General features: G+C 50.1%; 2 protein-coding genes across 5 annotated transcripts in view; both read left to right on the top strand.

The window, feature by feature from the left end:
- Positions 1 to 218: 218 nt before the first annotated feature.
- CAVIN1 (caveolae associated protein 1) lies at positions 219 to 13069 on the top strand. Its single transcript, XM_059148227.1, has 2 exons — positions 219 to 861; positions 10562 to 13069. The coding sequence occupies exons 1-2, from the start codon at positions 391 to 393 to the stop codon at positions 11261 to 11263; spliced, it is 1173 nt and encodes a 390-aa protein (XP_059004210.1). The 5' UTR covers positions 219 to 390; the 3' UTR covers positions 11264 to 13069.
- Positions 13070 to 25308: 12239 nt separating this feature from the next.
- STAT3 (signal transducer and activator of transcription 3) overlaps positions 25309 to 26816 on the top strand; it is a 73771-nt gene continuing 72263 nt past the window's right edge. For 3 of the 4 annotated variants that reach the window (XM_059149470.1, XM_059149472.1, XM_059149471.1), the window contains exon 1: positions 25310 to 25531. The gene's annotated coding sequence lies outside the window, so the exon portion shown is untranslated. Of the gene's footprint in view, positions 25532 to 26816 lie in introns of all 4 variants that reach the window. The other variant, XM_059149473.1, reaches the window with a different exon arrangement.

Below are 26816 nucleotides of genomic sequence, written 5' to 3' on the forward strand. Positions count from 1 at the left end.
CAGTCCCGCGGCGTGGCCTCCGCTGGCAGCCGAGGCCCTAGTCTCCCGCTCCAACTATTCCAACCATCCTGGGAAGGGTGGGGCCCTCGGCTCTTGGGTCCCCCTCGGTTGCCCCCCTTCCCCACCATCGGTCTCCCCTTCGGCCCCGGTCCCTCCCTTTCTGGGGTGGGGCCAGCCAATGGGCGAGGAGACTCTGGGGTTTGGCCCGGGAGCCAGGGAGCTCACCGATTCCCCGCCCTACAGTTCTGGCCACCGTCCCGGTGCGCACGGACGTGGCTCGAGTTTCCTCGGCTCTCCGCTCTTTCTCGCTTTCCCCCCTCCTGCTCTTCCTCCTCTTCTGGGCTTCAGCTCCAGCTCCACCCGGCCGGCCCCGCACGGCTCCGGCTAGCCATGGAGGACACCCAGCTCCATATCATCGAGCAGCCGCTTCCCGGGTACCCCGATGTTGGGGACCCGGGGTCCTCCCCAATGGCGGCGCCAGCGGCGGAGGAGCCGTCAGGGGCCGGCTCTGAGGAGCTGATCAAGTCGGACCAGGTGAACGGCGTGCTGGTGCTGAGCCTTCTGGACAAAATCATCGGCGCCGTCGACCAGATCCAGCTGACCCAAGCCCAGCTGGAGGAACGGCAGGCGGAGATGGAGGGTGCCGTGCAGAGCATCCAGGGCGAGCTGAGCAAGCTGGGCAAGGCACACGCCACCACCAGCAACACCGTGAGCAAGTTGCTGGAGAAGGTGCGCAAGGTCAGCGTCAACGTGAAGACCGTGCGCGGCAGCCTGGAGCGCCAGGCCGGCCAGATCAAGAAGCTGGAGGTCAACGAGGCTGAGCTGCTGAGGCGCCGCAACTTTAAAGTCATGATCTACCAGGTGAGCTGCGGGGTAGACGCGTCTGGCCCGGGGTCTCCGGAGCTTGGGGTAGGAGGACCTGCCCGCCGCGCAGCGCTCCCGCCAGCCTGGCGTGGGTGGCTCACGGGACCCACCCTCCTTCCGGGAGCACGCAGAGGGGCGCGCTTTGCACCCCACGCCTTCTCACGGAGCCCCGTCCCTCTGGCAACAAACTAGCAAAAAAGTTAGGGGGCAGGGCTTGAGGACGTCCCCCCTCGCAGACTGTTCCCAGCTCTGCTGTGCGAAGTCTTCCTGCTTGGCGGAGGTTTTGGGGAAAGCCAGGGGTCCGTGGCGGCCGGTGGGCCCACTGTAAGCGGACACTGGCGGCGTGGCCCGGGTTTGGGGCCTCCGGCCCTGCCCGCCCGATATAGCGGGTGATTCAGGGCTCAGGCACGCACCGGCGGGGGCTGCGCCAAGCGAGGGCAGCGACCGCCAGCACACGCCCCCGGACCCGCATGGGCCTCGGCAGCCCCCGCGTCCTCGGGCTGAGAGCTGCCCCGAGCCTCTGGGCACTTTCAGGCCCTTGGGGACGCAGGCAGCGCTCCCGACCCCTCTCTGCTAGATGGAAGAAGGCGCGGGGGTTGTGGGGGGTGATTGGGGAGGGGAGGTGGGGGTGCAACGTAAGGAGTGCAAGCGGGGTTGGTGGGGCAAAGCCGACAGTCCCTGCCGGGCCCGACGATCCAGGCGCAGGAATCACCCTGCTGGCCTGCGGGACAGCGGAGCAGCTGGCAGACAGGCGGGAGGAGGCTGGCACGCGCCAGGCTCCGCCCAGGCCGCTTGTTGCTTCCTTTGCTCCTCTACCGGTTTTGCTCGGATAAAAATGCCATTTTTGTATCCTGACCGCAAATAAACCTGGAAATCTCAGTGTTGCTGGTCCTCCCCGCTCCCTCCTCCCCAATCACATTAGAAGAGGCTCTGAGCTGAGGGCTTGGGGATCTTTGGACGGGTGGGAATTTGCCAAGCCTCTCCTGCTGTCTTCTTCCCACTGGCCTGGTTGACGTTCTCACCCCAAGGAGGTGAGATCGGGGGTGAAGGCGTTAATCTATGCTCCCTCAGCCCCTTCCTCTCCCTATAGAAGGGAATGGAAAGAAAAGGAAGGCTACATTTCCCACACCCTCTAGGTGAGAGAACCTGTCAGGGAGCTGTGGTTTCCCTGACTGCACCAAGCTGGATTCTGAGTGACCATCTGGGGTTCAGTGAGGTCCTTAACTGGGTCTCTCTAAGAGGAACTAAGAGAGATGCAGATTAGGACAAGTGTTTGGGACAGTAGACAAAGGGAGATGGGTGAACTTGTACCCATCCAAGGAGATGGTGGTGGGACAGATACAGAACTGGCACGGTCCCCTTCCCTCCAATGCCCAGAGACTCCTCCCAAGTGGCGCTAGTTCCCCCATCAGCCCATATAGCACTATCTGGTAGAAATGTTTGTCTAGAGCTGTTTCACTTAATCTAAATGCTTGGAAGACTGTATGTGAGAGAGATTTTAAAAGAAATATGATAAGTCCCAGGAAGGGGGTGTCACCAAGGGAAGAACACTCAGGTGTCTGGAACCACAGCTGCCAGCTCTTTTCTCCACAGCCTCGTGTATTAGAGGGTTGCCACGAAGGGCTTGGATAGGTTCCTGTCTTCACTCTAAATATCCCAGACCATAGAACGTGGGAAAGTTCTCAGACTCGAGGTAAACCTATGTCAAAGGTAGAGATGCTGAGAGAAGGATGAATCCTTAGGAAGCAAAACTCCTGTGCAGAGGCCAGTGGTATCTCTGTTACTCCCACTCAGCAGCTGGCAGGGATCTGTCTGTCATGTATCTCTGGGGGTGGGGGGTGGGGTCTAATCACAGCCTGGAGGTAGAAAGAATGGCTCAAGCTGGGGACCCTGTGCCTCTAAACCACAGGACAACTAACTAATAAGTAACACTGTTCCAACCTGGAGAGGAGCTCAGAGGCAAGGAAAAGATTCCAGCACCAGGGGTGGGGCTCAGGGAAGCATCACTTCCCTGAGATGCAGAGCAGATGTCCAGGTAAGGGGCGAGGGTGTGGGGTACTCAGCAGCTAAAGAAAGAGCAGAGGCTGCTCCTTTCTGAGGTCTTCAGGCCTGGGAAGAGAAGGAGGTAAAAATAGCTCTGCGCCTTGGCAGACCTAATAGGGAAGATTGGGGGCGGCAGCATTTATGGTAGTCAGGCTGAGGGGCAGGATGCTTGGGTGGCCAGGCAGAGAGAGAGAGAGAGATTTGGAGAAAGGCCTCCTGGGAGAATGTGAGTTTTCCCGAGTGGGAACAGGGGAGTGGATACTGCATTCTCCGCTGCAGATGTGGGAGGTGATGATGCAGCAGTGGGGGCAGGGTGGAAGGGAGAATGAAAGGCCAGGAAGGCCCCAGCTGTGGGATCAGGCCACCTGCCCCCCCCATACCTTTTTCCTGGGGGGGATAAAGAAGAGAATCCCTTGTGTGGCCTCATCCCATATTCAAGGAACTGTTAGACATAATGATTCCACAGGTTAAGTTTGTATTCGATTCCCCTGGCTCCCCCATGAAATTTAGCACCTCCCACCCCAGGATATCAGAGCCCTCACCTTGAACCCACTTCTGAGTCATTACTGTCCTCTGGCATTTCCCTATCCCCTAATAAAAACTAGCAGTTTGGCATCCCATCCTATCAGGGTGATACCTAACTAGGCAACATCTAGTGAAGGAGAAGAACGAAATCTACTAGTAGCGAAGGGTCAGTGGACTGAGAACTGACTGCTGGGAAGATCAGGCAGATCGTGGGCACTGCACAAACGGGAGGGGCACTGATCATTAAAGATTCGGTTCTTCCAGATAACGATTTGGATATTACTAGTGTTCTTTTAGAATGCAGGAAAGGGGCCAAAATGGAAAGAAACACTTTCTGGAGCAGTTGTGATGAGACATGATCTCCACAAGGACCCTTTGGACCTGCTCCCAGTGCTTGATGATATGACCAGGAAGCATTTAAGAGATTAAGGACTTTCAGGCTTTAAAAACAAGGGCACCAAGGCTGGAATGAGGGCTTGCTGGCTTTTCCTCCCCAAATCCTAGCCTAACCCCTACAGCTCTTTACTGGACTCAAGGCAAATTAGGGCTCTCTGTTCCAGAACTCCAAAGTTTTGTTCCCAAATATTCCAATGTGAGGCTCTTGCCCCGCTCAGTCCCTGAGCCTAGTGGCCATGGAAAGAGTGCTTACCACATCCTTCCTCTGAAACCCTGAGATTTTCCTGGTCATTGGATCCAAAGCAGGGAGGATACTATTAGGGGTAATCCTAAGACTAAAGGAAATAATACTCCTCCCTCTGATTTTTTTTTTTTAAATAACTAAAGTCTGACTATTATAAAGGTCAAAATCAAAAAGGGATGCAATGACACAAAATAAGCTACTGATAAAGAGAAGTGAGAGGATACTGTTGCTAGGCAACCAACCTCAGAGATGAGTAGTGGTTTGTTCCATTTCACTGAAGCATACCATTGTGCATGTTTCATTATTCTGCCACTACAGATTTTTTTGAGCTGGAAGATGCTTCAGAGATAATCAGCTTAAGCTCCTTCATTCTATAGCTGGGGAAGTGGAGGCCCAAAGAGGGGAACTTACTTGCCTACTGTCACTCAAGTCAGTGGGGGGGTCAAAGCTGGGACTAGAACCCAGGTGTACCCCTTCTTCTGCTAAATTCTCTGCTCCCCACTTCCTCCCTCCATTCCCGGGCTCTGCGGAGAAACCAGGGCAGAGATTATTCCAACAGTGGGTTTGTTCTGGCTCCGTCATTCTCTAAGGGAGACAGTTGCACCATCCTGGCACTTGGGCTGCTGTCTGAGTACATGTGTGCGTGTGCATGTGTGTATACACGTGAGGGTGCAATCAACATTACTAAGAGTAGCTAAGGTTGGTGGCCATTAGTTGCTTAGTCTCCTAGTACTGAAGCAGAGGCAATGGCCGATGACAAAGGACCAATGACAGTGAGGGAGGAGGGAGGGGTACAGAGAGTAAAGCATAGAGCTCCCTGGCCGGTATGGGTATCCCCCTGGCATAGGCTCCGCAGCTGGCTATGAGAGGACCATGTTGGCTTTCTCCTTGGCCTTCCCTCTCCTTATACTCCACAGGGAAGGTTGGCACCTGCTACTTTGTGTTTTTGTGGCTGCAGGCGTTTACCCACCACTGCTGTCACTGGAGTCTGGTAGTGCCCCTAACTTATCTCTCTCCCTGACTTCTCATGATGGTCCAAGGCAAGAGTGGCAGCTCAGCCCCTCAGGAGGAAGAATGGGAGCTGCTGCTAGGTCTTCCAGGATGCAAGCCCAGCTGTTCCTGATTTCTCTGTGTATCTTGGTGTCTGCTATCCCAGGCATGTGTAGGGGGAGGAGTGGCAAGGAAGACAAGAGGTGGGGACATGGCCAAAGGGAAACAACCAGGATGTCCCTCTTCCATGCCTCTACCTCTCCTTATCCTGGGCGGCACCCAGTGCCCACCCTGCCCTGGGGAAATAATAAGAACTAGGACTCTGAAGACAGTAGAGTTGTTCGCCTACTTGCCTTCTTTTTCACTTCTCAGAGCCTCTCCAGCTAGAGTCGGTAACTGACCGCTTAGAGAGCCCCTTCTACATTGCAGCAGCCTCTTACTCCCGCACTCCAGCCCTCAACAGCGTCATCCCATGACTATGGCTTGGTAGGGGCAGAAGGCAGAAGGCTAAGGATGGGAGTGGGGAAGATTATAGAGGGAAGAAGAGAGGAGCTCTGTTTAAACTGTTTATTAAACACGGGCCTGGGTTTGTCACACTTTCATCCCCGGGGCCCTCTTGATGAAGCATATAAAATATGGTTCCTTTCCAGCCTGATGCATGCCATATTCCCTTCTCCCTACTCGCCAACTCCAATTCTGCATGCCCACTAAGGCCTCTTTCTCTCAACCGCATCCATACCCAACTCAAGCCCCATTTACACCCCTTTTCCTCATCTTAGCCCGAGAAGAAGCTGAAAGCACCCTCTGACCTGGCCACACCCAAGATCGTGCCTTTTGACCTTCTGCCTGAGACTGAGCCCATTGACCTGAAGCCTGAGACAGTGCCTGAGCTCCCACCCTTTGACCAGACGCCTAGGACACTGCCCTATTACCCAGAGCCTGTGTCTCTGCCCACCCCAGAGAAGCCGACAGCTGGTGGGGGCGCTTAGGGTCTTTTGGGTGACATGGCGCAATGGGCATGGGCCGTCACTTCAGTCCACCACCAGCTCACTGCTTAGTGGTGGTCAGTGCTGGGATGAGAGGCCTTTTTCAAGCCCTGGGTTGGTGGTGGATATGGTGAAAACACTCTCGCAGTACGCAGAGTTCAGGCAAATGTGGTGTGTGCAATGGGGTGGGAAGCGAAGGGACGGGGCCCTCCCCCACCTCTGGGTTTCTGTCTTAATAGTAGACGCTCCAAACCCCATATTGGAGCTGTAGCCCGTGCTGCCCTGCATGAAATTGCATGAAACTGTGCCATGGCATCTGATTCTCCTTCCTGTTCCCCTTCCGCCTCCTCCTCAGGGACAGGCCAGTTTGGCTCAAAGCTTCTTTGGAGAGGGCCCTCATGAGGCCTAGGCCTGGGGTCTGTTCTGTGCCCCATACACCCCCTCCCTGGAGCTGAGGAAAACATTTAAACTTATTTTTTCCATTTTTTTTTTTAGAAAGTGTTTTGCAAAGGGATCCCTTATGTTTGCCAGATCCTGCCTTGGGTGGGGCACCCAAAAGCTGCCAACTCGGAGAGGCCGGAAGGGGGGACATTTTAGCTGGCTCTGGCTTGGATCCTCTGGCTTCCCTATAGCACAAAAGGGTTTCCTCCAACTTTTTTTCCTTTTCCAAAATCATCCTCCTAAGGAATCCTTTTAAACATTTTCCCTAACTGTCCCCTCCTCCACGAAATTTTAATGCTACAGATATACTATCTATTTACATATGTATTGGGACTCTTTGGCACTACAAACTACTGGGATACCTAAATTCACCTCTCCCCTCAAGAATTAATTTCCACCCTCTTGGGGGCAATATGAATCCCTCAGCAATCCTGAGATTTTATGACTTTCCCTCGTTTCTACCTCTCCCCAAGTCTTGCCCCTCTTCTAACTTACTCTCTGAGCAGATCCTGGGTCTCTGAATGCCCTCTCCAGAGTCTTCTCTGGCTAGTCCCAGGCGGTAGTTGGGGACAGAGCGTAAAGTCCAGAGAGTCTCCTGGGGTGCCTGGCTCAGTCAGTAGAGCCTGTGACTCCTGATCTCAGGGTCATGAGGTTGAGCCCCACATTGGATATAGAACTTACTTAAAAAAAAAAAAAAAAAAGATTAAAGAAAAAAAAAAGGAAAGAAAGGCTCCTACTTAAAGAGTCATATAACATTGTCCCTTCTCCCTGACAAATGTGAAGTGCCTGGCCAAGGACTAGGCACATAGTAGGTGCTCGATTAAATTATAATCATATTAAAATCTTCTTCCTAGACCAGAGGATCTTCAGTTTATAAAGCAGAGTTGGGCAGTGGAGTGGATGGGGCGGGAAGTTTCCCTGGGGCTCCTGAAACCCATCTTGGACTGGTGCCTTCCTGGGTTGGAGAACTGTGTGTGCTTGGTTGGGGGGAGGGAAAGCTGTGCATGCTTTTGCTCAGACCTGGTCATTAAAGGTAACTCTGGAAACCAAGCCTGTCGGGAGTGGTGGTTTTCTTTAATAAAAGCGTGAAAACAGAACAAGCAGAGCCACCCCCTGAGGCCCCTCCTTTGGTGGAGGAGCTCTGCCAGGGCAGCAGGGGTGGGACAAGGGTCCCTGGCCATTGTGCCCAGGGTAGGGGGAGGTGCTTTGGAATTGTGTTGGTGGTTGTTGTAGCAACAGGCTGATGGGGTGGACCCAAAACAGCACTCCAAGCCTATGAGTCATAGGGGAAACCTGGCTTGGAAAGGGGGAGAAAAGAGAAAATCCATTAATGGAGGAAAAAAGCTAAAATCATAGTGGTATACCCTCTGCAGAGCCAGTCTACTGGACGTTGTCCAGGGAGTTAGGTCAAGTTATTTCTTCCCCCATCCCCTGATCTTCCACCAAAGCAGCTCTTCTGGTGTAAGCTATCACTGTGGGGGGAACCTACAATGAATGGTGTTAATATATTTTCATATAACTTTCTGGATTGGGAGAGACACCTCCAAATCCAGGAATAAACCCCCTTCACTGGGATTGTTCCCTGATGTTGTATTTGAGACCTTTCAACAAGAATTAGGAAGATGGGATTGGCTACAAGAGGTCTGCGACTCTGTCCTTAGCCCCGTTCAAGCTCAGCTGGCAAACACTTTTAATTTAGGAAGCCAGAGGCCAGGAAAACCAGTCAGCTCAGCCTTTAAGGGATGGGGTGGGGCAGGGGTGAGGGGGCGGTGGTAAGGGGAGGCATCAGGGATGTTGGGGGTGGGGCAGGGGGACAATGTCGATTTGTTTTCCAGCAGCTGGGACTATTTCCTTACTATTCCCCCCCATCACCCTAATCCTTCCCTAGCCCATCCACATTGTCTGAGTTTAATGAAAGGAGGGGTTCTCTACTATCCTTTGGTGGAGCATGTGTGGGGTTTTAGTCAGAGAGTCTTTGAAGAAGATCAGAGCTGAAATTTTTTTGATACTGGGGTTGCAGGTAAATTCTGGGTGAAGGATGAAAAGGTAGCAGAGAGCTTAGATCATGGAGAGTCCTAAAATGGTGTGTAAGAGAGAGGACTTGAGTAGCAGGCAGAAAGACTGTAAAAAGGAAACCCAAAGGGTACAACTGGAAATAAGGAATGTTAAGAGAGGTTGGGATCCTCTTACACTCAAAACAAGGAAAACAATCCCTTCAACTCCTCTGTGAGTGATAAGAGGGAGAGGGATGGCAGAATGACAGTACTAAGCCAGCTATGGCAGACGGAGACTACAAGTCCCAGAATGCCCTGAGCCCAGATCACCTTGCCTGCTGGGAGGTGTAGTTAAATAATGACAGCTTGAGGTGGCTCGATGCCCAGCAGTACTGGTGTCCAGTTTGGGAGAAAGGGTGGAGCCAGCATTCTGTCTTTGTCCTTGCTAATGCTATTGACAGGGAGGGAAGGAAGTTGGGAGGGGGTGTTCCTAGTTTTCAGTGTAAACCAGGAAACTCTTGGGGGGATGTGGATGGGAGGGAAGAGGAAAGAGGTTGGGGGCTGGGGGAGGAATTTCTGTAGCATGTGGTGCTGAGATACCAAGTAGAAATGTGTGTGTGTGTGTGTGTGTGTGTGTGTGTGTTTATGAGAGGGGTCAATTCATGTTGCCTCATTTTTCTCAGATGGGTTTTTTTGTTGTTTTTTTTACAATTCTGGGAAATTGTCTTCAGAAATCCCTTTGAAGCAGTGCCTGGGTGGCCCAGTGGGTTAAGCTTCTGCCTTCAACTCAGGTCGTGATCTCAGGGTCCTGGGATCCAGCCCCGCATCGGGCTCTCTGCTCAGCAGGGAGCCTGCTCCCTGCTCTCTCTGCCTGCTTTGCCTACTTGTGATCTCTCTCTCTCTCTCTCTGTCAAATAAATAAATAAATAAATAAATCTTAAAAAAGAAAAAAAAAAAAAAGAAACCCCTTGAAAACCTACTGTCTCCTTCCTTCATCTGAAGTCCCTAAAGAGGGTCTAAGCCAAAGAGTTCTGGGTTTATGTTTATGTTCTTGAATATGCCCTCTTGCCCTTTCTGTGCTCAGCCTCCCTTACCTTCTTGTAGAGGGTAATCCTGAGATTTTGGAATGTTGGCCCAGAGTCAGGACCTTGGAAAATCTTCCCAGAATGGAAGACAGTGCTGGTGCTAGGTACTCCCAGAGGCAAAGGGAAGAACTGGCTCTGAGCTCTAGATCTCAGGGACTCTGGGACCACTACCCCATTCCTGGCCCCTTAAGCTCTGGTCTGGGGAGAAAAAAATCACAATGGAAAAAGTAATCCCTCCCTTCCACTCCAAGGCTGGGAAGTCAGAACCAGAATAATTGTCCATGTTGGGGAGAAAACATGCTCTTGGCTGCCAGCCAGCTTCTTCCTCTTTCCTCTCTCAATTTCTACGTGGGTGTAATGACCGCTGCTGGAACAAATCAGTATAAGGAGATCAAGGATGGGGCGCATGGGCTCAGCACAGCTCTCCTTCCCTGAGACTGGTTTTGAACTTATTTGAAGTCTGGGAAACACTCCCTTTATCTCGCCTTCAAGTTACCGTACCTGGGGGTCGCCTGACTGGCTGTGAGCTCACTCCCTCCCCCCACCCCCTCAACGACTTCTCAAACCCCTTTGCATTTTTTGGTCTAGCTAGAGCAGTGTGCACCAGGGGGCGCTCTGCCCATTTCCAAAGTTAAACTGTGTTCCCTGAGTTAGGAGTAGTAAGATGCGTGGACGCAGGATGTAGGACAGGTTTGGGGACTGCAGAGATATTTAGCTCAAGTGCAATGACTGCACAAGCCGGAAGCTCCGTTCGCTCCTCGCCCGGTCTGTATAGTTACCGTTCATTTAGCACATAATTTACCGGGCGCCCACGCAATGTCCAGCTCACTGGACACTGGCACACCGGCGAAGGGGTCGGGCGGATGTCACAGCTACCACGCACTCCCCCGAATCACCACCCACCCTCCTGCCGCGGGTTCGTCCAGGGTCCCCCAGGTCCCCGCCCAGCCCTCCGCTTTGCCCCCTCACCTCTTCGCTCTGCTCTCCCTTCAGGACGAGGTGAAACTGCCGGCCAAAGTGAGCATCGGCAAGTCGCTGAAAGAGGCGGAGGCGCTGCCCGAGAAGGAGGGCGACGAGCTGGGCGAGGGCGAGCGGCCAGAGGAGGACACGGCCGCGCTCGAGCTGTCGTCCGACGAGGCGGTGGAGGTGGAGGAGGTCATCGAGGAGTCGCGCGCCGAGCGCATCAAGCGCAGCGGCCTGCGGCGCGTGGACGACTTCAAGAAGGCCTTCTCCAAGGAGAAGATGGAGAAGACTAAGGTGCGCACCCGCGAGAACCTGGAGAAGACCCGCCTCAAGACCAAGGAGAACCTGGAGAAGACGCGGCACACGCTCGAGAAACGCATGAACAAGCTGGGCACGCGCCTCGTCCCCGCCGAGCGGCGCGAGAAGCTCAAGACCTCGCGAGATAAGCTGCGCAAGTCCTTCACGCCTGACCACGTGGTGTACGCGCGCTCCAAGACAGCGGTCTACAAGGTGCCACCCTTCACCTTCCACGTCAAGAAGATCCGCGAGGGCGAGGTGGAGGTGCTAAAGGCCACCGAGATGGTGGAGGTGGGCGCCGACGATGACGAGGGCGTCGCGGAGCGCGGCGAGGCGGCCGACCTGCTGCGCGGGAGCAGCCCCGACGTGCACACGCTGCTGGAGATCACCGAGGAGTCGGATGCCGTGCTGGTGGACAAGAGCGACAGCGACTGAGCGGACGCACGCGGGGCTCTGCCCGGGAGGCCGCGCCACCCTGCCCCGCCATTCCCCGCCCCCTCCCCATGCCTTTCCCTCTGGACCCTTCTCTTTCGCATTCTCTCTCGGCCCCACGCGGGCTGAGATGTTTCTAAATTGACAACACCGCCCAAGGAGCACCTCTCCAAGTCTTAACGGCTGTTAAGATGGGAGGGGGAGGCAGCCTCCACCATAGATCGCCCCAGTTTGGGCACATTCTGGGTGGGAGTGGAGAGGGGAGTGATGTGTGTCATGGTTGTCCAAGTCAGGGATCTTAAAGGAAATGGCTGTCGTTTCCGTGGCTGCCCCACCCCACTTTGGGGTAGGCTGCCTTCCCCGCCCCCCCACCCAACCTCCACCTCACACTTGTACCCAGCTGCTGTCATTCCTGCTCACTGAGCTCTTGTTTCTCATCCTGATCCCTGGAGGCTTGAAAGCTAAAACTACCATAAAAAGAAAGAGTGAATCCTGAAGAGGACCCTTGCCCACACGGGAGGCCCCATACTGGAAGGACTTAAAAGCAGCTTTCAGGAGAACCTCGGGCAGTTGGGGGAAGAGGGCAGAGTGAGCGTGACCCTGGAATGAGAGGCTGGCACTGTTGTATCTGTATAGGGTTCTAACAAGGAAGTCTGCAGCCAAGCAGAGCCCTGGGGAAGGAGGAGATGATGTAGGGAACATTTACGATGTTTCTGCATCTGCAACAGCAGCACATGGCTCTGGCTTTGGGAAGAGAATGGGAAACAGTAGAAAGTGGAAATGGGTGAAGAGAGGAGAATTCTCCTCATTAGCAGCCTGAGAAACACAGGACAAGAATCCCGTGGTAGTGGGGTTCTCAGAGGACAGCGGGACAATTTTCAGAATAAGGAGGAAGGACAGTGAGAAAGAGATGATCCAAAGAGGAGAAAGAGGTACGCCTCACTCACCCCTGTCCCTTGACTGAGATAATGGTGCCCCTTGTGGCAGCCCATTTCTCAAATCCAGAATATGAGGGTTCCAGAAGGGGGCAGCACCAGACTGCAGAGAGCTGGGAGGTAGCAGGGAGGCGGACTGGAAGGACAGCAACGTGCTCATGGCCAGGCCACCAAGCTGAGAGCTGGAGGGGACATGGAGAGAGTGTATGGAGCAACCCGGCCTTGGCTCACTCCTGGTAGTTTCTTCTCAAGGTCCTTCCCTAGAGCTAGTATCATAAAACTGCGAAACTTGCCAAGATCTCTGCCAAGACCTCCTTGCCTTTGTGGGTTCTCCTGAATCATTGGGGATGATGGGTATGCTACTTCCAGTCCTGTTGTGCACTGAAAGGTTCTCCTCAGGACACTTCAGTACACCCCCCCCCCATTCCTCTCCAGTAAAGGCCGCTTGTCAGAAGCAAAGACAACTCCCTTCCCCTTCAAGCACAGCCCAAAAACGAGGATTGAAGGCTTCCTCCTCCCCCATCTCCTCTGCCTTATCTTCCCTGCTTTGCTTTTTAGAGTTGCAGCTAATAGTTTTAAGGGGTGGAGGGAGGGAGCCTGGGGACACAAACTTTTTTTTTTATAATACAAAGCTTTGCTTTCCGCTCCCAACCCCTACCCCTACCCCCCTTTTTGGTTCCCTTCTCTCTTCTGAACGGTTGGAGACGCTTCAGCTGAGGGAGGATGGGGATTGTGGGACAGGGTCCCTTGGTGCTGATGGGCTGAAGGGGCCTGAGTTGTGGGCAGTTACAGTTTCCTGTGGGCTCCTGGGAGCCTCTCATGTTGCTGTGTCCTGGTAAGCAGCCCGACCAATAAACCCGCTTTTCTAAAAGGATCTGTGCTGGATTATATTGTCTAAAGGCAGTTACATAGGCTGAGTGGTAGAGGACAGGAGAGAACCAGGGTGGGGAAGAGGGAGAGGACTGTTGGTTTAAACCTGTCCCATGTGCCTGGAGTGGGTGTGGGAGTGGGATATTATTATCATCCCCATTTTAGAGATGAAGAAACACAGAGTGACTTGTCTAAAGTCACGTACTCAGTAAGTGGCAGAGCTGGGATTCTGAGCTGGGCAGCCTGGCTCCATGGTCTTAACTGTCAAGAATCTGTAACCTTCTCTTGGTGTGGATCCATTCCCTGCTGTCAGGGCATTAGCCCTTCAGACACACTGTTAACCCTACTCAGTTTGAGCTTTCTCCAAATCCACCCTTCAGAATCAGATCTGGCCTAGAGGATGCAACCTGGGAGGGGAAAATTCACAGACCCTGACTCAGAGGGCTGAATGTCATAGAGAAAGGATTCCAGTGCATGTTGGATGTGCCGGTCATAGCCACACAGCATAGTTAATTCTCCCCACAATCCTGGGATGAGCACCTATTTTGTTGTCTATGCAGTCTCTCTTCCCCTTGAGTAAGCAGCCTGCCCTACCTGTCCACAAGCTATGGATTTTTTTTTTAGAACAATGGACTCAAGTCATCATGTGGATTCCACCTATATATCAGAATCTCCCTAATGAAAATAGTGTCACTTCTGGGGCTCCATCCCAGCTTTTTCCCACAACTCAAACAAGCTGAGCCCTTCCTCATGAACCATGCATTTCCCTTCAACTCCCCTATCCCTGCCACCAGCAACAAGTACAGCAGCAGTCTGGAGTTCTAAATCTCCCAGAAAGGGTTGGCTTCCTGCCAAAAGAAATGAAAACAGATGCTGAAAATTCAGAGCCTGGGAGCCAGGAAACTTCCTTCTTGCCAGGAGAGGATCCTTCTTCCTCTGGGATCCAGATGTACAGCTGTGAGAAGCAGGGAATGATGTCAGGACCCCAGCTGTGAAGTAAGAAGGCCAGGGGAAGTCCTGAGATACCAGGCTGTAATTTACTTCTCTTATCCACAATCGGGCACCTGACACACACACATCCCTTCTACAAGCCATGCCTCTCACTGGTCCACCACAATTTTAATACCAGGGCAATGACTTTGCTGTGCCTTCCCTACCCAGATTATCCTGGGCACTGCTTTGTGAAGAACAGTCCTAATTCTCTGAGCAGCCACATTTCTGCTACCCCTTGCTCCACGGCAAAGTGAGGGACCACAGCCTCCCCAGAACCAGAAATTACTCCCTTCCGTCTTCTCTTGCTGCTGAAGTGAGGAGGAGGGCGGGTCTCAGGTACTGATGAGATAGTCAACAGCTGACCAATAGGATTTGAGGGCATTCCAAGGTCCCACAGCTTCAAAGCATCTTTTCCACAAAGTAATCCTTGCCCTGAACTTGCCCACCCATCATTAGCATTATTTCCATGACAATAAACTAGGGGTATTGTCTTCTCAAAGGATAACAAAAAGTGCGCCTTGGGATCTAAGGAAGTTCTACAGCCTCAGATTGAGTTGGTCAGGTCTCTAAATTGTACCTCCAAAGCGCTAAGAAGGCTGGGGTCTGTTGAGGTCAGAAGAAAACAGTTTAAGCCCGTCTCTGGTCCAGACCCTCATCTGCTCCCACCTGGATTTTTGAATGGACTTTAAATTCTCTTTCCAATCCATTCCCCAAATTACTACCAGATAGAGATAGAAGATCTAGAGATAACAGATTTTTTTTTTTTAAAGAAAACATACCTTACTCGGGTGCCTGGGTGGCTCAGTGGGTTAAGCTGCTGCCTTCAGCTCAGGTCATGATCTCAGGGTCCTGGGATCGAGTCCCGCATCGGGCTCTCTGCTCGGCAGGGAGCCTGCTTCCTCCTCTCTCTCTCTGCCTGTCTCTCTGCCTGCTTGTGATCTCTGTCAAATAAATAAATAAAATCTTTTAAAAAAAAAAAAAAAAAAAAAAAAAAAAGAAAACATACCTTACAGTTTAAACCCCTTCTTCTGACCAAAGGGTTAAACTTAGTGACGTGGCTCACAAGATCCCTTAAGAGACTAGTCCCCACCCCAGTTCTTACTGGTCTTCAACATGCTCTTTACTGAGTTTGCTGGCCAGAAATGGACCACACATTTTCAAACCTGTGGGCCTTTGCTCAGGCTGCTCCCTCTCTATGGAATGGCCTCCCCTTCACCACTTTCTCTCTTAAGCCAACCTCTTCCCCAGCTCCACCCTGATTATACTATCCCTGCCTTTTTCAGGGCTCCCATAGAACTTTATTTCAATAAACACTTGTTGAATGGATGAGAAGACTCCTTCTATTGAGTCATAAACTCAAACCAGCTGCAATAGAAACAAAGCAAAAAAAAAAAAAAAAAAAAACAATCATGGTGCCTGGGCTGGCTCAGTCGGTAGGGCACATGAGTCTTGATCTCAGGATTGCGAGTTCAAGCCTCATGCTGGATATAGCGATTACTTATAAATAAATAAATAAAGGGGCATCTGGTGACTCAGTCAGTTGAACAGCCAACTGGTGATTTCCGCTCAGGTCATCATCACATAGGTCATGGGATGGAGCGCCCCCTCCCCCTCAGCTGGGAGTCTGCTTGAGATTCTCTCCCTCTGCTCCACCCCTCACTGGCGTGCAGGCTCTCCCTCCTAACTCTCTCTCTCTTTAAAAATAATAAAAAAATAAATCTTTTAAAAAAGAATGAAGGGGGAAAAAAGCTGAAAACAAATGCAGAAGGAATTAATGTGATAAAATAATTCCTGGTAATAGGTTCCAAGGGTGTCCAAGATGCAAATTCTGATATAATGTCATTGGAAGTTTATTTCCCCTCTTATTTTATCTTTTTCATTGTTTGTTGGATTAATAATCAGATTTTCCCCCATGTTTTGGCAAAGATGACCATCAGTAACTGTAGGAGGGTTCCTTTCCAAATCCTTCCAGCCAGAATTGCAGATAGGATGTCCATTGGCCCTAAAGGTCATAAATAGGTCATAAATCTGAATCTCTGTGCCTCTGACCACATCTAGGTTATGTACCACTTCTGGAACCATAGACTAGAGAGTGAAGGAAGGCTGATTTCCCAAAGGAAAATTGGGCTGCTGTTATCAACAGCAAAGGGAGAGGACGATAGCCAGACAATGAAACAACAGTGATCTGTTTGTGATACTGTGCTAGGAGCCAAGAGACTAAAAAGATAACATATCTAGCTTTTGATTTTAAAGCATTTGCAATTAGTGGGAAAAGCAGATATACAAAATAGCTCAAGGTGGGAGGTAAGGGAGGTAAAGCAAAATGCAAAAGCAGTACACTGGAGAGGGATTAATCCTGCTTGGGGAAAATGGGGACATTTGAAAGATGCACTCCTAAACATGGGTAGGATTTCAAATAGATGTTGGTGGAGGGCTGAGATAGCATTTTCCATGATTTCTGTGCCACCAGAGCCTAATGGTGTCTCAGTTATTGCAGTGGTTAATGATTATTTGGTTGGAAATATAAAAAAAAGACACTGGCCATAAAGGGAAAAAGGAACCTACATTGGAAGGCTGCCAAGATATCCCGTGGACTCCAAGGAACCGCTGAACAGCTAAGGTAGGAAGAATAGGAACCAGGGGATCTCCAGGGACTTCTGAGAGGGAGTTGATGGATAGCCCTCTCTAACATGCTGACATTAATGGAACTTAGCTCTAAGGGCTCCCAGGCTCTGTGGTTCTCAGTTTCAAATTCCAGATTCCTGGCACAGAGAATCTGATTAAAGCAGTTAACATCAGTGTTCACCCTGGATTTAATCATCTATGGCCAGGAGGACAGGCTCATGTAATATAGGCGTGGCTGAAAGGACCCATTCCAGTGTACGATTGCAGAGTGGGGAGAGGAGCAATCCCCAGGAAAGAAGGATTTGTTGAGCACCAGGCAGGACCCAAGAGGTATCTGTTAATATGGTAGGTATTCAATAAAGGTAATTGAACGAAAGCAGTGATGTGGGACAGGGAAAGTTCTCCAGGCAAAGGGGATAGTGTGTGGAAAGGTAGAGGCAGGAAAGCTGAAGGCATGATTGAGGAAGAATTAATAGAATTATGGAATGTTGGAACTAAAAAGGGTTTTGTTTTATAGATGAGGCAATAGAAGGAGTCATCTTACAGAGGATGTTGCTGGGGACCCAGAAGAGAAAGTAATTTATCTGCACCTAGTAAGACTCAGCACAAAAGAGCTGACAGAAGAGAGGTGGCCCTGGAAGTGCTAGGAATATATGAGTGTGCCAAGGGAGGGAATGTGGGGGAGAAGAGAATGGAATTTAGAATTAAAGGCAGGAGTGCCCATCTTTAGGGATGGCACATCTTAGGAGGTCATGGGGATTGGAAGGGGGGAGCAGCAAAGTGGACCATGGATAGTCAGAGAGGGGGAAGTACATCCTGCTACATGCAGGGCACTTTCATAAACATTATCTCAGGTAATTCTGAGCAGCATTGGATGTCCCTCTGCTCAGAAAAGACCCTGCCCTTTCCCTCCAGGGCTCTGCTGGTTGACCTAGACCCCTGCCCCATCCATAGCTGCCTTGCCAAGGATGTCCTTTCTGGGCCAATGAAATCCTCTCAGCCAGCAATTTAGAATTTTGAGCTGACAGCCAGAAAGACTGAACATTTTCAGCAACAGCTTCCAGTCATAACAAAGGATAGACAGAACTTGAGTGAGATGTTCTGCAAGGACTCGCTCTGGTGAGGACCCTAAAATTGCCCTTCCCAGGGTGTGGTTGTTCAACTCTTTACTGGAATTTGGGAGAAATCTCGGTTTTCTTCCAACAAGTCTCCCCGATTTTGTGATTTAAAAAGACATTGCATAAGACAATGAGAGCTAATGTCTATTAAGGGGTTGCCATGAGCCAGATGTTGTATCGAATGCTTGGCAGGTTATCTCATCTAATCTTCATAGCAACCTATGAGGGAGGTGCTCTCATAGTTATTTCATTGAGGAGGAAACTGAGGCTCAGAGATGTCGCACAACTGGCCCAGGGTCACATTGCTGCGTAGGTGGGGTGGCTGAGTGGTGAACACTGCTAGGGTCTGGCTTTTTTCTTTTCTTTTCTTTTCTTTTTTTTAAGATTTTATTTATTTGGGGCGCCTGGGTGGCTCAGTGGGTTAAAGCCTCTGCCTTCGGCTTGGGTTGTGGTCTCAGGGTCCTGGGATCAAGCCCCGAGTCGGGCTCTCCACGTGGTGGGGAGCCTGCTTCCTCCTCTCTCTCTGCCTGCTTCTCTGCCTACTTGTGGTCTCTGTCTGTCAAACAAATAAATAAAATCTTTTTAAAAAAATTCATTTATTTATTGGACAGAGAGAGACATCATGAGAGAGGGAACACAAGCAGGGGGAGTGGGAGAGGGAGAAAGCAGGCTTCCTGCGGAGCAGGGAGCCTGATGTGGGGCTTGATCCTAGGACCCTGGGATCATGACCCTAGCCGAAGCAGACAGCAGACGCTTAACAACTGAGGGACCCAGGTGCCCCGGGGTCTGGTTTTTATCAGCCATGCTTCACAGTTAATTTGAGATTATCTTCCTTCCGATCAAAGACATTTTAATGCAAACTAATCAAAGTCAGAATTATGTTCTCCATTCAAAGATGTGGATGCTGAGGCTCAGAGAGGGTAAGGAACTTGGCCAGGGCGGCACAGTCCATTCCATGTCAAAGTCAAGATTCAAACCGAGTGTGTCTCACTTCAGCTCCATCAGCTTTGTAGTTAATGCAATGGCTTCTATTGACGGCTGCAATGGTCAAGGGAGGAGAGAATGTCTAGGAGACAGGCGAGTGATTGACAGTACCACATTCTACTGCAACGTTAAGTAAAATGACAACAAGAAGACATTAGCTTTGATGAGGAGGGGATCCCTGGTGGCCTTCAAAAGCACTGTCCTATGAAGAAAAAGGACAGAAGCCACCTTGGCAGAACGAGTGGAGGTGAGGACATGGGGGCCATGATGGGAAAGGGCAGGGGTAACTTGAGGGTCAAGATAGGAAAGAAGGAATATCTCCAGAGACATTGAGACAGAGACATGACCAGAGACAAGGTCAGGAAGGAGAGGAGAATTGATAAAACTCAAGAGAGGGGAAGGGTGAGACCAAGAGCACTTCCACTCATTCACAAAGCATTTATTGAGCACCTACAATATGCCTAGCACTGGGAAGAGAAGGGAGCAGCAAGCAGGTAAGATTCATTTTCCTGGAACTGACAGATAAGAAAATTTATACAGATAAATAAATGAGAATGCTAAGAGTTCACAGGAAACAGCACATAAAGATAGTGATTAACACACTGGAAGCAATTGTCAGTGGGGGTAGTTACACAACACAGTTACACCTGCCTCTCTGAACAAGTGAGACCGGTAGGGTGAGAAGGAACTAGCATGTGCCAAAGCTGGCAAAGGGTTGGGGGGGAGGCCTGTGCAAAGGCCCTGAGGTGGAAAAGGGACTAGCTGGAATTTAGTGGGCAGGAGAGAGGTTGGTGGAATAGGCAGAGACTTGACAGGGATAAGAAAAAGGAGAACCATTTTATCCCAAGCCCCATGGGAAGCCACTGAAGGGACAGAATGATATGGTATGAATGATGTTTTAAGCAGTATAGGAAAAGAGCTTTGCCTTGAAAGTATTGAGGAGGGAGGACGTTCTTCAGACAGGAGGAAGGAGAGATGATCTTCTCTATTATTTCAGTGAGGGGGAAGTTGGGCAGTCCTGATGAGCCTTTCTGTTGCTGAGCCCCACAGGGGTCCCATCACACACCCAAGTTGCCCCTTGCTCCCTTGTGTCACTGCAGTGAGGCACCACTCATTTGTCACCCCCAAGATTCTTCTCCAAATCTCTTCTTTGCCATGTCTTCTTCTTCCTTTTTTTTTTTTTTTAAATTATTATTTATTTAGGGATGCCTGGGTGGCTCAGTTGGTTAAGCGGCTGCCTTCGGCTCAGGTCATGATCCCAGCGTCCTGGGATCGAGTTCCGCATTGGGCTCCTTGCTCAGCAGGGAGCCTGCTTCTCCCTCTGCCTCTGCCTGCCATTCTGTCTGCTTGTGCTCTCTCTCTGACGAATAAATAAAATCTTTAAAAAAAATTTATTTATTTATTTGACAGACAGAGATCACAAGTAGGCAGAGAGGCAGGCAGAGAGAGAGGAGGAAGCAGGCACCCCGTTGAGCAGAGAGCCTGATGCGGGGCTCTATCCCAGGACCCTGGGATCATGACCTGAGCTGAAGGCAGCGGCTTTAACCCAGTGAACCACCCAGGCACCCCCTTTGCCATGTCTTCTTGATTTAGAGTTTACCTGCTAGTTCCTCCAGGGAAAAGAGAGTAAATAAAGTTTCTAGAACCTTACAAAGTTTGATCAGTCTCCCTTCCTGATCTAGCTTATCGTTCCAGAATCTCTCTGAAATGATAAATGGGAGCTTACCCTACTTACTTAGTGTTATGTAACAAACCACCCCAAAACTTACCAGCTTAAGACAATGTCAACACTTATTTTGCTCATGAATTTGTAATCTGTATAAGGCTCAGCAAAAACCACCCACCTCTGCTTTACTTGGCCTCTGTTAAGGTGACTTGGGGCTGGAATCATCTGGGAGCTGGCTCCCCTCACAGCTGATGCTTGCTGTCAGCTGGGCCTTAGCGGAACTGCTGGCCAGAACCCCTTCATGCGGCCTCTACATATAGCTTGGGCTTCCTCCATCAGTTCCAAGGGTGAGTGTCCCAAGGGAAAGAGTGCAGTGGAAGCTGTATGGTGTTTTATGGCCTCACCTCAGAAGTCACACAGCATCATTTTCACTGTGTTCTATTTATTAGAAGTGAGTTACCAAGGGAATGGAATAAGTCTATCTTTAAATGGGGGAAGTATCGAAGAATTTGCAAACGTGTTTATAAACCACTACAGGCTTGAATGGGATGGACGCTGATTTATCCACTTAGATGGGTTGAGGATGGTGGGCACCTCATCTTTCCACTCCTTAAGACTCTTCCTTAGGAATCCAAACGAAGCCTCAGCCTGGGGATATAGTTAAGGAAGAGCAGCTATTCAGGCTCTCAAGTTAGACACACTTGGATTTTTTTTTTAAGATTTTACTTATTTATTTGACAGACAGAGATCACAAGTAGGCAGAGAGGCTGGCAGAGAGAGGGGGAAGCAGGCTCCCTACTGAGCAGAAAGCACAATTCAAGGCTCAATCCCAGGACCCTGGGACCATGACCCGAGCCAAAGGCAGAGGCTTTAACCCTCTGAGCCACCCAGGCGTCCCATACATACACTTGGATTTGAATCCTGGTTCTGCCATTTACAGGGTCTGTGTTCTTGGGTAAGTCACTTAAACTAGGATAAGCCACCTATTTGTCATCTGTAAAATCACAGTATCCTCTTCATGGGATCATTACAAGGATTAAGTGGGTTAATAATTGGGTTAATAATATATGCTCAGAGCAAGAGCTAGTTCATAGTGAACACTCCATGTTAGCTGTTGCAGAAATGATTATTCAATATATGTTTATCAATATTTAACCCATGCTTAGTTGAGTTTGCTAGATGCTTCATGCTAGAATTATGAAAATAATATTGCTATAATAGTAATAATATATGCTAGAATTATGAAAATAATTCTAGCATATAGCTAGGGGTTTAAGCTTCCAGGAACCTACAACTATATTCCTACAGGAATATATATATATATATTTTTTTTCTATGGGAATATATGTATATATATTCATACATATATATATATATATATATATTTTTTTTTTTTAAGTAATCTTTATACCCAACGTAGGGTTTGAACGCATGACTCTGAGATCAGGAATTGTATGCTCCATGGACTGAGCCAGCCAGGCATCCTTGGGATGTGTTTTAAGCATGCAAGCAGAGTCCAGGCTTTGGAGCCAGCCATACCTGACTCTCATTCTGAGTTAGTCCATAGTTTCTAGTTGTGAGACCTTGGACCTATCTTCCACTGTCTCAACCACAATTTTCTCAGTTGAAAATGAGAATTACGGTAGTACCTACCTTACTGGGTATTGGTAAGGATCAAAAGAGATAATCTAGGGAAAAGGCTTAGCACAGTTCCTGGAGCACGGTAATTACTTACTATGTGTTAATTATTAATTTCATTTATCAGGAAATAGGCTAATTAATGGAGACATTGCAGTCCAAGGTAAAGAGCGCCATCCTGGATGGGGAAACAAGCTGCTAAAGGAGTCCGGCAGGAGATTAACTTTGCCAGGAAGAATCTCAGAAAGCCCTGAGGAGGTAACGTTGGACTGGGCTTTGAAGAATGAGTAAGAGTTTTTTGGCTGAGAACGAGGAAAGAGAAGGCATTCCAGGCGGAGGGAAGAAGATCCACAAAGGGATAAAGTAACAGAAGGTGTTGACATGTTTGGAGGAAGGTGATAAATTCAGTGTGGGAGTTTAAGGTGTGTGGTATGGTGGGAAGAGGGCTGGAAAGCAGAGTTCAGGTCAAAACATTGGCTTATGTGGGAGAAACTGTGAGCCATCTGTAAGCTGGGGGGATTTGGTAGAGTGTGGAGAAAGGCCAGTAGTGGGGCTGGAGAGAGGTTTTATAGGTGGAACAGACAGGCTCAGGCGAACATTTTATGTGACCTGTGGCGGGGGTGGGGGGCAGTGAGGGAAGCAAAGGCCACCTGCTGAAGAGTGAAGGGAAGAGGGCAGGGTTTGTGTGGATGAACAAAGCTATGGGATGGGGAGTCCAAAAATTTGACTCTAAATCTACCTGGTATACTGCTGAGTATCTCTTTGATCTTGAGAGTGTCACACTATATATATATATATTTAATTTTACGATTTTATTTATTCATTTGACAGACAGAGAGCACAAGCAGGGGGAGCTGCAGGCAGAGGGAGAGGGAGAAGCAGGCTCTCCGCAGAGCAAGGGGAGCTCAATGTAGTACTTGATCCCAGGACCCCAGGATCATGATCTGAGCTGAAGGCAGTTGCTTAACCAGCTGAGCTACCTGGGCACCCCAAGGAGTGTCACACTCTTTTGTCCTTAGTTTTCTATTGGTAAATAATACGGCTTCTATCAGCTACACATAATTTTTTTTTAAAGATTTTATTTATTTATTTGACAGAGAGAAACCACAAGTAGATGGAGAGGTAGGCAGAGAGAGAGGGAAGCAGGCTTCCTGCTGAGCAGAGAGCCCGATGCGGGACTCGATCCCAGGACACTGGGATCATGACCTGAGCCGAAGGCAGCGGCTTAACCCGCTGAGCCACCTAGGCGCCCCTGCTACACATAATTATTGTGAAAAAGACAAGAGGTAAAGAGTAAGTGCTTTGTAAGCAGTAAATAGTTAAACAAATATCAGACCTTACGTTTTTAGGGAGGCAGTAGTCGCCTGGAAGAGCACAGCTAAAGCAGAGTTTAGGTGAGATGGAAGGTAAGGGTATCTGTTCTACTGTTCAGGGGTGAAGATAAACACAGGAACACACACACACACACACACACACACACACACCCCAGACAAGTACAGTAATTTCCACACTGGGACTGGGCTGGGTCTGCAGAAGGGGATGGGAAAATCAATTCCACCACCAGGGACTTTACCAATTGTGCTACAGACACCTTCTCCTCTTAACTTGGATTTAAGGTGGTCCAAAGATCCAAATCTGGAGTCTGGCTAGGCTTCAGGTATCTGGGGAACCATCAATGAGTAAAAGTTATGCTGCTGATTTCTTGGGGCTAGAATTCATAGTCTCCAGCCGACTCTCAGAAGCACTTGTGACACCCTTACCCCTGCACCCCAAAAGTTAAGAGCCATTGATTTTCTCACCAGAAATTGAGAAATTTCTCACCAGAAAGTGATGGAAGTTCATTTTTAATTTTTGACTTTTCTGAACTACATCAGTTTTTGAAACATGAACATGTTTCACTCAACCATGAAATGAAAAGTTTCATTGAAAAAAAACTCATTGGGGCTCCTGGGTAGCTCAATTCGTTAAGCATGGGCTTTCAGCTTGGGTCATGATCCCAAGGGTCCTGGGCCTGCTTCTTTTCTCCCTCTCCCTCTGCCTGCCGCTCCCCCTGCTTTTGCTCTCTCCCGGGCCCGCTCTCTCTCTCTGTCAAATAAAAAAAATAAAATAAATAAATTTTTAAAAAAGAAATGAAGAAAACTCATCAGGGGTTACCTGGATGGTGTCGTCAGAGCCCTGTTTAGATCTCATCTTTATACTGTTTTGTAGTAAACACAATAAACACAAATATTAATAGCTGTTATTTTAAAAAATCCTGATAGTGTCAGCGGGCACCTCCCCCATTTCATTATGCAAGGTACATCCCCTATTTTGTAAGGTAAAATGTCTACATTTCCTATAAACTACTGGCTTCAATGCAGTAAAATTTGCAATCGAAATAGACTAGACGAAGAAGAAAAAGGCAGGCAATTTCAAGTATTTTCGGCTCAGACTTATAAAAATAATGTGTTTGTCAATCTTCACATGCTTTATCGTCTGCCTTTTTGTGAACCCGCCAATATGCGAGCCGTTGGCGTTTGATGCTTGAAGCGACGGAACGGAGAACAGGGTTAAATCCACTACCCTCTCCCCACGCACTCTAGTAATTACTCTATTTCCACGTCATGTTTCCGGGTGTCTGTGTGTCCCGACTCACGCAGAAACTGAAGTTCAAAGCAGGCGGGAGTCACCCATGTTCCTTTTGCTGTCCCCAAAAACCCAATTCTGGCGCTGGGCCCCTGAGGATCTGGCGATACCTGGGGACTGTCTAACTGGTTGATTCCCACGTGGTAAGTGGCCTGCAACCTCGACCCCACGTGGTGCCAAAAGCTGGGAAAAGGGAGAGCAGGCTGAAGAGAGCCGCATCAGGGGCATTTAAAGTGTCCTGACGTCACGCATTGCCAGGAACTCAGCTGAGTTTTCAGCAGGACATTCCGGTCATCTTCCCTCCCTCCCCCCGGGTTTCTGTGCCCAAGGCCGCGGCTCCTCCTCTGCTGTGGCGGAGGGAGAGATACTTAGTGCTCGGAACAGCCAGCACAGGGGCGTTCCCAGCCTACTGTTGTCCCCGCCCTTTCCCCAGAGGCTCTCCTCATTGGCCAGTGGGTGGGGCTTCGGGTGTACAGTACACGCACCAGTGCCTCTGGGCGGCCGCGAAAACTGGCCGTCTCATGAATTATGCAGAAGCGGCGTGTCCCTGCCAAGTTGGGGCTGGGCGGGGATTGGCTGGAGGGGCTGTAATTCAGCGGTTTCCGGAGCTGCCGCGGCGTAGACGGGGAGGGGGGAGTCTGGGGTTCCGACGTCGCCGCGGAGCGAGCGAGCCCGAACCGGATCCTTGACGAGCACCCCTGCTCTGCGTTCTCTCTCCGCGTCTGCCAGGAGAGGCCCTGCGGCCTGAGGGAGACCCGCCGCCCGCACCCCGGCGCAAGCGCAGCCCCGGTCTATCGGGCCTGAGCCCGAGAAACAGGTGAAGGGGGTGAAGGGTGGGGCCGCCTTCCCTGACGGCCCCCAGGCCTGGGGATCCCGGGGGGTCGCGGGAGGGGCCGGGAGCCTCTGCGGTGTTTGGGGGAGTTGTGGATGGAAACTTCAGTGGGGCGGGGGGGTAGTGGCGAATACGTGGAGACGCCAGGGTTGAACTGAAGGGACAACTCCCGGAATGACAGGAGCGGGCCTCTGAAGGGACGGGGCGCTGGAAGGAAGTTTCGTTCTTCGGAGAAAGGGCAGACGCCGAAGAAGAGAGAAAACGGGCTCAAGGGGGAAGACAGTGGGGCGAAAGCACCCAGGGTGGGGGTGGTAGGAGTGAGGGACAGCCCCCCGACTTCCTGCTCCCCGAGGCTCTGGGGACGTTCCGGCAACAGGAGCAACTGTCACGCAGGCAGAGATCACGGGCAGGGGCGTGGGGGTGTTGGAAAGAGCTTTCTCCCCTCTCCCCGGCGGCCAGTTCCCGGCTGAGCCAATTCCTCGGCCTTGCCCTGTTCTCTTTCCTTTAGGAGCCAGCTGTGCCCCTCTAGAGGTAGGAATAGGTGTCTCCCCCCTGCAGCCCCACAGGCTGGTTGGTTGTGGCTAGGATTATTGCATAAGAATCAAGTTTCCTGTAGGGAAATTGACAGTCTTGGACTCTTTTTTAAATTCCCTCCCGTCTTTTTTTCCCCCCATACATTAAACCTTGCTTCTCTCCTCCCCTTCTAAAAACAAAGCAAAATAAAACCTCTATCAAGCCAGTTCTAGAGAGAAATAAACCTCTTTCTTCCTTGACATTGTTCTTTTATAAACACCTGGTAAACTTGGCCAGAAGATAAATAATTGAGCCCTTGCGTTTACTGGATTGTGGTGTTGCTTAATTGCATAGGACAGAATGAACCAATCGAGAGTGGGAGTTTTCTGTCTTAGAGCCAAGATCTTGGGTAAACGCAGAAGGAAACAAAGACAGGCTGGCCTTGGCAAAGCCATGTGTGCAAACTTTACCTGTGATTGGGGGGTGTGGTTGGGCTTAAGTTAGCAAAATTCACACCGTCATCCAACTTGCTTTTTCCATATTTAGTGCACATCTTTGTGTCTGGTATTGGCACACACTTTTTTTTTTTAAATAAAAATGTGCATAATGTGTATCTGCTGGTTTTTATCATGTGTGCATCTACAGGTTATATTCTGTGTATGGTTTGTAACTTTTTGGCTGGCTTTGCTGATAAAGCATTGGTTGGAATAAATCAGAACTATAAATCATCTCAGTCTTTCATATGTGGATTTGGACT

This window comes from Mustela lutreola, chromosome 15 (assembly GCF_030435805.1).
Source record: "Mustela lutreola isolate mMusLut2 chromosome 15, mMusLut2.pri, whole genome shotgun sequence".
NCBI lineage: Eukaryota > Metazoa > Chordata > Mammalia > Carnivora > Mustelidae > Mustela > Mustela lutreola.

Bases quoted from the DNA above. Each gene is read 5' to 3' on its own strand.
- CAVIN1 (XM_059148227.1), top strand. From the start codon at position 391: ATGGAGGACACCCAGCTCCATATCATCGAGCAGCCGCTTCCCGGGTAC. The intron at 862-10,561 runs GTGAGCTGCGGG...CTCTCCCTTCAG, and splicing joins TTAAAGTCATGATCTACCAG to GACGAGGTGAAACTGCCGGC.